General features: G+C 38.6%; 1 protein-coding gene across 9 annotated transcripts in view; it reads right to left on the bottom strand.

Moving 5' to 3' along the window:
- Positions 1 to 4,465: 4,465 nt before the first annotated feature.
- The window catches only part of LOC122741056 (zinc finger protein 260-like), a 32,641-nt gene continuing 26,310 nt past the window's right edge, over positions 4,466 to 10,796 (bottom strand). For 7 of the 9 annotated variants that reach the window (XM_043984110.1, XM_043984113.1, XM_043984114.1 and 4 more), the window contains one exon: positions 4,469 to 7,776. In XM_043984110.1, the coding sequence (XP_043840045.1) occupies positions 5,867 to 7,776 (1,910 nt within the window). In that variant the 3' untranslated portion in view covers positions 4,469 to 5,866. Of the gene's footprint in view, positions 7,777 to 10,796 lie in introns of all 9 variants that reach the window. The other 2 variants (XM_043984108.1, XM_043984109.1) reach the window with 2 other exon arrangements.

The raw sequence follows: 10,796 nt of genomic DNA, 5'->3' as shown, positions 1-10,796 counted from the left end.
TCCTAGACATGCTAATTCTTGATAAAACACTGAATTCAATGGGAAATAATCTATGACCTGTATCTAGGCTGCTAGATCCTGTTCTTTTCCAACCATTGCCTAGTCCTCTTTATACCATGCTATCCTCCTTTTGAGACTTTACACCTTTGCTCAGACATGCTCCTCCTGAGGTTCTAACCATTCCCTCATACCCCACCCCCATGGGAGTTAGAGTACTGAAACACATGTCTGCTGTTAGAGAAGTTGTATTCTCTAAATGTTTACTCCTTCCCCCTACCCCATGGTAGTTTGTTGCAATACCCTTGTCTTACTCCCTTCCACCTGTTGGTTAACATCATAATGATGACCAAGGATTCCCTTTTTGCTGAGGAACTGAACGATGATGATGTATTTTTTTTTGCAATTCATCTTATTTTTCTTGGCTGTCCTTGTATAATATTAAATTGTTGTAACCAATACCCTCTTTCTGGGCCCCTATTTCCCCAAGTCTTCCACCATCATACTCTTCCTTTCTTTTCAGGCTTTGGGGCTTGATTCACAAATCTTAAACCAATTAGGGAGCAGGGTCTTCCCTGTAACACTGAAAAAGAGTTAACTATAAAAATTGATGCCAAGGCAGCTAGGTGGCACAGTGGATAAAGCACTGGTCCTGGATTTAGGAGGACCTGAGTTCAAATCTGGTCTCAGACACTTGACATTTAGTAGCTGTGTAACCCTGGGCAAGTCACTTAACCCTCATTGCCCTGCCCCACCCCCCAAAAAATTTTAATTTAAAACAAATTGATGCCTAAAGTTACAGCCTACATGAGGCACCAAGGACCAATGTGATTGTGGACTATATGTAGAAGATAATGCTCATGAGAGTGGATGAGCTGGCCCATTTATCTTCAATCATCATTATTATTATTTTGGTGAGGCAATGAGGGCTAGGTGACTTGCCCAGGGTCAAGTAAGTGTCAAGTGTCTGAGGCGGGATTTGAACTCAGGTCCTCCTGAATCCAGGCTTGGTGCTTTATCCACTGTGCCACCTAGCTGCCCCCAATCATTATTATTTTTTTTTAAAGGATTGCCTTGTGGCTTATTTTTTCATTTTCTTCTGTCATTGCATTTTGCGGCATTTGGGAGCACTTTCTGGTTATTTGAGGTGGGATGAGAGAGCTACATCTTTGGTTAACTCCCACTCAGTAATCTTCCAAGTACTTCTCATTCTCTTAAATATATATTTTCTGTGATTTGTTTCTTGACACAATCATTATTCAGGATACCATTATTTAGTCTATATTTAAGTATATATTTATTTCATGTGTTCTTCATACCAGTTTTTTTTATTAGTATAATCTAATAAGGGATCTGTTTAATATTTGCTTTTTCCCATTTATTTATGATTTCTTCATGTCCTAACCCATACTCAATTTTTATAAAAAGAGCATGCGATGCTAAGACATTTGTATAGTCTTACTCTATGATTATTTATTCTAGGCTCTTCTGAAAGGGAATCTTTCATGTATGGGCTCTATAATCAACTCTCATAAGAGATAAGGCTTCTGAAAAACAAAAACCGTGCTCCCACTTTAGTCCAATTCATCTATTAGAGCTAGTGTAGATTTTGGCCACTCTGTGCTCCATTTCTTTTTTCATCTATTTTGTTTTTCTGCAAAGCATTGCTTTGCAAAGTCTGATGCCCAGAAATGTTGCTTTATGAAGGCAGCTTTGTGGTATGGTAGAAGTTGTTCTATATTCCTTTTGTTTTTTTAGTGAGGCAATTGGGGTTAAGTGACTTGCCCAGGGTCACACAGCTAGTAAGTGTTAAGTGTCTGAGGTCGGATTTGAACTCAGGTACTCCTGACTCCAGAGCCAGTGCTCTATCCACTGCGCCATCTAGCTGCCCCTATATATTCCTTTTCATAGGATATCTCACTCTCTTCTTAAATCTTTAGATTGGTTTCTAACTTCATCATTAAACCTAAACTGCTCTCCTCTGATTTATTTATGAAGGAAAGTGGGTTTTAGTCCAAACAATATAATTTTTTCCTCCTTTACTCTTCCTAATTCCTTAATCCCTTTGTTCATTAGCCTCTTAGATCCTTGTGCTTCAAGATTTGTTTTCTCCTTAACCCTCAACTAAGATGAAATTTTAAAACAGCCTTATCTTTCCTTAGAAGCCACTGAACATTGATTTTGTTGCTTACTTTCTGTTATCTGTGTTTATTCACCTTCCTCAGTTTTCTTTTGTTGTTGTTTTTGGCTTTTTGTTGGGGGGGGGCAATGGGGGTTAAGTGACTTGCCCAGGGTCACACATCTAGTAAGTGTCAAGTGTCTGAGGCCAGACGCTTTTGAACTCAGGTCCTCCTGAATCCAGGATTGGTGCTTTATCCACTGTGCCACTTAGCCCCCCCCCCACTGCCCGCCTCAGTTTTCTCTTGATGAAATTATTTGAGTGTCAATCTTTCATTATATATTTATATATGTGATCCTATTATTTTCTAGATTGTTTGCCCCCTTTCCCTTATTTGTTTCAATGCATTGAATGTTTATCTGCCTGGAGGCTGGCCTTATACCCAACCTTTCTCACCTAGCCTTCCTGCTCACCATCCCTTTTCAATGGTTCCAAACATATTTTTAATCAGGACCCATTTCTTTGTTTGATTCCTTCCTCCACACAGTGCCCCTTGCTTTTGTCTATCTTCATAACCAAATTGAGCAACTTTAATAACCAACTTAAGTGCTAGGGTTTAGAATCCAGGTGGATATGTCTTGAAGAAACTCCATAGAGAGATGACTACAGTTGAGCTTATACACCCCTTTTTACTCACCACACAAGCCCCTTCCCCTCTGCTTGGCTTTGTATTTCTCAGTCTCTCCACCACCTAGAGTAACCCAATTTCTCTGTCATTGAGGCTGGATGAGTTCTAAGAGACCTTACTGAGAACAGGGTAAATGCCACCATACCCAACACTGGAAATTCAGGCTTAATGAAATGATCACCCTGAGAGCAAGAGGGACTGCGTACATCCAGGGGAAGTGGGTCCATCAATCTTCTGATGTCATTTTAGAAGCCTTTTACCTTGTGGGAAAGTTTCTTTTTCACTCTTCTTCTGGTAACTAAATTGCTTTTTGAGGCATTTCTGTAATGGGGAGGTGGGTAGGAGTCATGCTGATATGTAAATCTCTCACTCTTGCTATTTTTATAGAAACTTTCCTAGCTGCAGGTCTCCACCCCATTTACAGAACCTTTTAGATTTTGGAGGGACCTTGACCAGTTAGGGTGGCCTTTGTTCCCAATGAAGCAGGAGGCAGTTTTTGTTGGTCCAAAACTTTCAGTCTCAAAATTTAAGGTAAGACTTTGACCTTCTCCTATCAAACTATGGGATCACCTTTTCCACTGGTAGAAGCTGTAACGCTCAAGATATCCTGTAGGAAGGGCAGATAATCTTATCCTGGAACTAAAAATGAGGCTGAGGAATTCCACACATACTCTTCTGGGCCACAGTTGCAGAGCAAAAATTTTGAACCTTTGAGAAGGAAGGGGGTAATTGAGTCCTTTAACACCATTCCCTACCAAGGGTCAATTCCCAGTCAATCTCAATCCAATCCAATCCAGCCTAATCCAATTCCCAGCCCCAGTAGACTTACCATAGGATCATAGATTTAAGAGTTGGAAAGGACCTTAAAGGTCCAACTACCCCATTAAAAAATAAATAATGTTTTGTTTCCCCTCCCCCAAGTACATGTAAACATACTTGTTAACACTGAGTTTTAAAAGAAAGTTTTGATCAACTACCCCATTTTAAAGATGAGAAAACTGAGGCCCAGAGAGGTAAAGTGATTGGCTATGTATCTGAGATACAGATACAGCTAGTATCTAAGGTAGGATCCAAACCTGGGTCTTCTTTACTCCAAATCCAGCACTCCATTTACTAAACCATGTTACCTTTCTTGTACAACATGAGTCTTACTGTTTGACCGTGGACTGAGTCACCATTAGGATGCCTACTGTACTGCCCTTTAGGATCCTGATAAGGTGTAGATTTCCTCGAGATGCTGATTTTAAAATTGTTGAGGAAACAATAAGCCAGGATTTCCATGGCTTCATTCAAGAACCAGAATCAATGAACTAAGATGGATACTAAGATCAAATCCAGAACTCCTTGAGTGATCTGGAGTTCTTTGAGTTGCTACATTTTCCCCTTGGATCAGGAAGCAAATTTTTTCTTAAAGTCCATTTGTTATTTTCTCTACTTTGCATCCTTAAGTTCCAAAATAACAGTTGAACCAGGTAATTTTTAAAGTCCCTTCCTTTTTATAATGCTACTCCAGACTGGGAAGTACAGTGTGTATAAATCTGATCCAGATAAGCCCAAGGGTATAAGGGTAATTAGTTTACATTTCACTCCTTTTGGGGTGGGGGGGCGCAATGGGGGTTCAGTGACTTGCCCAGGGTCACACAGCTGGTAAGTATCAAGTGTCTGAAGCCAAATTTGAACTCAGGTCCTCCTGAATCCAGGGCCGATGCTTTATCCATTGCGCCACCTAGCTGCCCCAATTAGTTTACATTTCATAAAAACTTCCAAAGAGGTAGTTCCCATATTAAACATCCCCTGGAGGTGGGGGAATCATCCTAGGACATTTATATACCATCTTTTATTCCTTGGTTCTAAGAAGTTAGAAAAAATTTAACTATTTTGCTAATTAATATTTTGTTATATTTACTAAAACTACTTTCAAAAACATCAAAGACATGTATTTTATAGGCAGTACTTCAAAGTTTGCACTTTTGCAACTGAACTGCCACCTGATTGGTAGCTAACAAAAAAGAGGGACATAAAGGAGGATGGGTCTCTTTTTTCCTCTCAAAGCAATAAACAATTTAATTGATGACAAAACTTGACATCTTGACTCTCCAATATTTAATAGATGATAAAACTTTATGAAGCATTCCTTCATTTATATGCATGGTTAATCTCCAGTATGAGAATTCTGATGAAGAATGGACTCCAAAGATTTTTACCAGGGTCATTCTGCTTCGCAAGGGATGAGCTCATTCTGAGGAGATTTCCACATTTATTATATTTATGAACATCCTCACCGGTATGAATTATCCAATGTTCTACAAGGTTTTCTAGATTGAAAGCTTTCCCAAAAACATTATAATCAAAAGATTTCTAGCCAGTATGAATTTTCTTATATGTATATCAAAGCTTTTATATCAGCCTGAAAGATGTACAACATTCATCACATTCAAAGAATCTCTCCAGCATGAATCAACTTCTGGTGCTTCAGGTTTCTACTCTAGGTGAAAGCATTCCTACATTTATTTATGTCACTGAAAGGGCTTCTCTTCGGTATGAATTCTTTGATGACTAATACAGGTTGCACTATTGCTAAGGACCTTATGAAATTTATTACATTCAAAGAGTTTTTCTCCAGTATGAATATCTTTGAGAGGTTATTAGTTGGTATTACTGGACAGAACATAAAACTGAAGAGTCAAGGAGCCCTAGCCTGATGCTATTGGGGCAAGTCACTTAACATTTCTGAGTGTCAGGAAACTCTCTAAGACAATGTTATGGATAGGCTGTGATCTACATTGGTCGATGGGAGTTCCCACACTGTTGAAGTCTTGAATCCTGGTTATAATGATGAATGAATCCACTTATATCCTTAAGTTTTCTACTCAAATTGAAAATTTTCTCACAATTTTTAATCACGAAAACTTTTCTCTCCAGTATGAATTCTCTGATGTGCAATAAGGTTGTTTTTTTTTTCTTGCTGAAGGCTTTCCCAATTTCCTTATATTGAAATGATCTATAGTAGAAATTCTCAACTTCTTTTCAGCAATGAGCTGTTTCTGAAAGTTTTCTCATATCTATTTATATTCAAAGGGGGTCTCTCTATTATGAATCTTATCATATGCAACAAAGTTTGGACTATAAACACTTCCTCCTTCATTCCATTCAAAGAGCTTCATCCCAGCATGAGTTTTTTTGTGTTCTTTAAGGTTTCCACTCCATTTGAAAGCTTTCTCACATTCATCACACTGAAACGGCTTCTCTTCAGTATGAATTTTCTTATGCCCTTTGAGGTTTTCACTACGGGTAAAAGCTTTCCCACACTCCTCACACTGAAAAGGTTTCTCTCCAGTATGAATTCTCTTATGTTTATTAAGATCTCCTCTCTGGCTGAAAGATTTCTGACATTCATTACAATGAAAGGGTTTCTCTCGAATATGAGAGAATATTTGATGTCGAGCTAAGCTCTGGTTATTGGTGAAAGCTTTCTCACATTCATTACATCCAAAAGGAGTTTCACCTGTATGAATTCTCTTATGGGTGTTAAGGCTTCCCTTCCGGCCAAAGGCTTTCCCACAATCACTGCATATATAGGGCTTCTCACCAGTATGAATTCTCTGATGTTGCACAAGGAATGAGCAGTATCGGAAGCCTTTTCCACATTCACTACATTCAAAATGTTTCTCTCCAGTATGAGCAATCTTATGTGCATTAAGGCCTCCCTTCTGACTAAAGGCTTTATCACATAGATTACATTTATAGGGTTTCTCTCCAGTATGAATTCTCTGATGTCGCATAAGGGATGAACGGTGTCTGAAGGCTCTCCCACATGCATTACATTGAAAGCGCTTCTCTCCAGTATGAGTTATTTTATGTGTATTAAGGATTCCCTTCTGGTTGAAAGCTTTTCCACATTCATTACATATAAAGGGCTTCTCACCAGTATGAATTCTCTGATGTTGCATAAGAGAAGAACTGTACCTAAAGCCTTTTCCACATTCATAACATTTAAAAGGTTTCTCTCCAGTATTATTATTATTATTATTATTAACTACCCTACGTTTACTAAGGTAAGAGGTGTTGCTAAAGGCTTTACCAAATGTATTCAATACAAATGGTTTCTCTTGAGAATGAATTCGTTGATGTCGAGTTAGGTGTCTGTTACTGCTGAAGACTTTCCCACATTCATTACATTCAAAAGGCTTCTCACCTGTATGAATTCTCTTATGTGTTTTAAGGTTTCCCTTCTGGCTGAAGGCTTTCCCACATTCATTACATATGTAGGGTTTCTCTCCAGTATGAATTCTTTGATGCACAATAAGGCGTGAATTGTTACTGAAGGCTTTCTCACATGCATTACATGGAAAAAGTTTGTCTTCAGTATGAAACATCTTATGTGTATCAAGGTTTTCTTTCTGGCTGAAGGCTTTCCCACATTCATCACATATAAAAAGTTTTCCTCCAGCATGACTTCTCTGATGTAAGGTGAGGTTTAAGATGCTACTGAAAGTTCTGCCACATTCACTACATTTAAGAGGTTTTCCTCTAGTATGTGTTCTATAGTAATGAATAAGGTTTGACTGATAATTGAAGGGTTTCCTATACTTACTATATTTACAAAGTTTCTTCCCTAATTCAATCCTATTATATTTAATTAGGTCTGAAAATTGTTTGAAACTCTCTCCAAGTGTATCATATTTATGGAGACTTTCTCCTCTAGGAAAACTCAGTTGTGGAATGAGGAAAGACCCTAGAATGAGCTTTCTCCCAAATACATTATAGTGGTGAGTTACTGGTACCTGCCTTGGCTGTCTCTCTTGGTTTCCCTTCTGTCTCTCTAACCTGACATCATGATCCCAAGCTTCTCCCAAAATGGAATTCCAGGGACCCTCCTTTGTGAGTCTCTCATTGGATGAGTCTCCAATAGAAATATACTGCTTTGGAATTGATTCCTCGATTTCATATCTTGTCTTCTGAATAAGGGAATCTGCAAGGAATAGAAAAGTTTTAATATTCACCATTGCCTGTGTTGGGAGAAAGAAAATTTATTTATACTAAGTTCTAGACTTTTGCTTTCTTATTCAAAGTGAATGAATATTAGTCTGGAAAAAGTAGAACATTGAGGGAAGTGAAGGACAGCAAAGGGAAGGAGAGAGTAAAAAAGCACCTAGCCATCCAGAACTTAATGAATTACAATCATTAATTACATGGGAAAATTTTATAGATTTCATCAGAGTACCAATAATGGGAATTCTTGGAAAAATGTGTCAATATTCAGGAAGAGGAAACATTAATTCGGAGAAATAAAAAAAGCTTGAAGAAAATCTCCATCAAAATTCAAGAACCTACTTTGAAAAAGATGATTTATAAGCACAAATACCCTTATGAACAACATAGACTGATACCTCACTTGTCTGGGAAAATTTTGATGTTATAAAGAGGCAGACAAAGATCTTTTATTCATTGGAAACTAGAGACATATGAATGTAAAGAAACACTGCTTCAAGTATAATAGAGATAATGAAACCAAAGAGATAATGCACCACAATGGAGAAGTTATAGTTGCAAGGGATAATAGTATCTCAGCTCACATAAATACACGTTTTATGACATAGATGATAAATCTTTTTTTTTAAAGGCATACAAACATTTCAACAGTGAGGTGTGATTCAAAATGAACTATAGATCTTATAGGGAGAATTTGGGGAGTTTCTGAGTTTTTAAAAGGAAGGTGAGTCACTGAAAATCAGGAGGTTCTCATTTTAGCCACCAAAATATTTAAGAATAGGGTATGGGAACCTGAAAAGAACCTGGCATAGGAGCCTAAGAAGAAGTGATGGGGGTGGGAGGCTGCTGATCTTTTATGCCATCTATAGCTTGAAAAAGGAAAGCAGAAAGGTTTTTTGTATCTGCTCTGGTATTCTGGTGAGCTAGCTAGGTTTATATATTTAGCTCCAAAGAACCACCTTGTGCTCTGTTACCACAAGCGCTCTCTGACAAGGCAGCATCCAGGTGGATGAATAATTGGGCTGGTCTGTGTATCTCAGAGATAGTTAGTTTCATGATCTTTGTGGTTCTCTGGCTTAAAGAAAACTATTATTCAATGGGAAGACCTCTATAAAATCATGCAGAGCAAAGTGAGCAGAACTAGAACAATGAAAAATTTACAGTAATACTGAGAAAAACTTTGAAAGACTTTAGAATTCTGATCAATGCAATGAATAAATACGAATCCAGAAAATTTAAAATGAAACACGCCACTCACCTCCTGCCAGAGAAGCGATGAATTTTAAATGAAGATAAATATATAGATTTGGGGGTATAGCCAATATTGGAATTGGTTTTGCTGTACTGTGTAGTTACAATGGGGGTTTTGTTTGGGGTTTTAAAAAAATGTTCAATAGAGTAGTAGGAGAGACTGATTTAAAATGCAGATCAAAATAAATAAATGCTTTTTACAAAAAGTAACATTCTCTAAGCACCCTGTTAATAGTAAATATAAATTGAAAGAGTGTGGAAAAGCTATGTTCGAGTAGAGAAGAGTGGATCTTCCCAGCTGAAGAATGGTAAGGACCAACAGTCAAGCAGTGAGGTGAGAAGCAAATTTCCTGGGATGCAAACATCCCTAAATGGACCGGAAATATCAAAGCTTATATATAGTCCAGAGTTTTAAGTTACCTGCTAAGTTTTATAAGGGTATACTTGCCCTTTACTAAAGATTAGTGGAAGAATGTGATCCAGATTTATGTGTATTGTGACTGTTTTCATATGTGCATTGGTTTTATTAGTAGCTATGATGCAAATTACATTTTCTTTTGTCTTTTTGTTAAATGAATGGCCAGATTTAATATCTAAAAGTATCATTGTGAGTGATGGTTGTATAGCTAGAGAACGAATTCAGTGGAGGCTCAAGAGCTAGGCTGGTGATTAAGGGAAGTATATTTCCCCTCAAAAGAGTTACTCATAGGTCTTTGGGAGAGCTTGAGGCTAAACATGTAACAGGGGTCTATCTGTGGGAATCTTTACCTACCAGGATAAGGACAAGTTGGAGTGAGTGAGCCCACCCAGAAGAATGAATGGCTGTTGACATGGCCCATGAGAGGGATTATATAGCGCCACATTATGTAGGTGATCACATTAAAGGGCACCCCAGGTAGAGACTCATATTATATCTAATTCTAGCTAACTTCCTACTATTTGATTTGTGTGCGCCAACTCTAGGGTTGATATAGAATATCATTGGAAAAACAATAAAATTGAGTAAACTAAACACCCCAATTCAGGGTATATAACCTTAGCTCCCGCTCTGCTCCCACTCAACAATCCCACTACAGTTCTTATGTTCTGCACAACAACCCTATTCCACTTTTCTACATCTAATTCTGCAAAGACTATTCCATGTCTTCTTCAAACCACCCTAGGCTCCCCAACCACCATACTTACTGCAGATGACCTAGGCTCCTACTTCACTGAGAAGAATGAAACCATCTGACACTAGCCCCCATTCTATTCCCCAAATTTTCTCAACATCATCATCCTTGCTCTTTTTGCTAATCACAGAAATGATATTCTTGAAGATGGCAGAGGAAAGGCAGTGAGCTCCCAAACTCATGACACGATCACTCCAAAAAACATCCAAATAAGGCCATAGGAAAATGCCCAGAGCAGCAAAACCCACAGGAGAATGTGCTGAAATCATCTTCTAGCCAAGAACGGCTTGGAAGGTCAGAAGGAGGCAGCTGCTGAGCTGATACAGGAGTTGGGCCCAACCCCACAGTCACCCTGACACAGATCCAGTCCCAGAAAGGCCTCACTAGAGAAGGAGACCCCCAGAGCCTCTGAATCAGCTGAAGCACCAGTGTTGTCTGGAAGTAAGCTCACAGTCTGGTGAGTGGGCTGAGCCCTGGGCAGGGGGGAGACTACAGGGGTCTATGCTGGTGCTAAGACAGAACTTGGATTTTATACCCCTGCTGAGAACCAGGAGGTAGGCTCGAGTAGCAGTGGCCC

This window comes from Dromiciops gliroides, chromosome 2 (assembly GCF_019393635.1).
Source record: "Dromiciops gliroides isolate mDroGli1 chromosome 2, mDroGli1.pri, whole genome shotgun sequence".
In the NCBI taxonomy this organism is placed as follows: Eukaryota; Metazoa; Chordata; class Mammalia; order Microbiotheria; family Microbiotheriidae; genus Dromiciops; species Dromiciops gliroides.
This window is presented reverse-complemented; position numbering and strand designations above follow the sequence as displayed.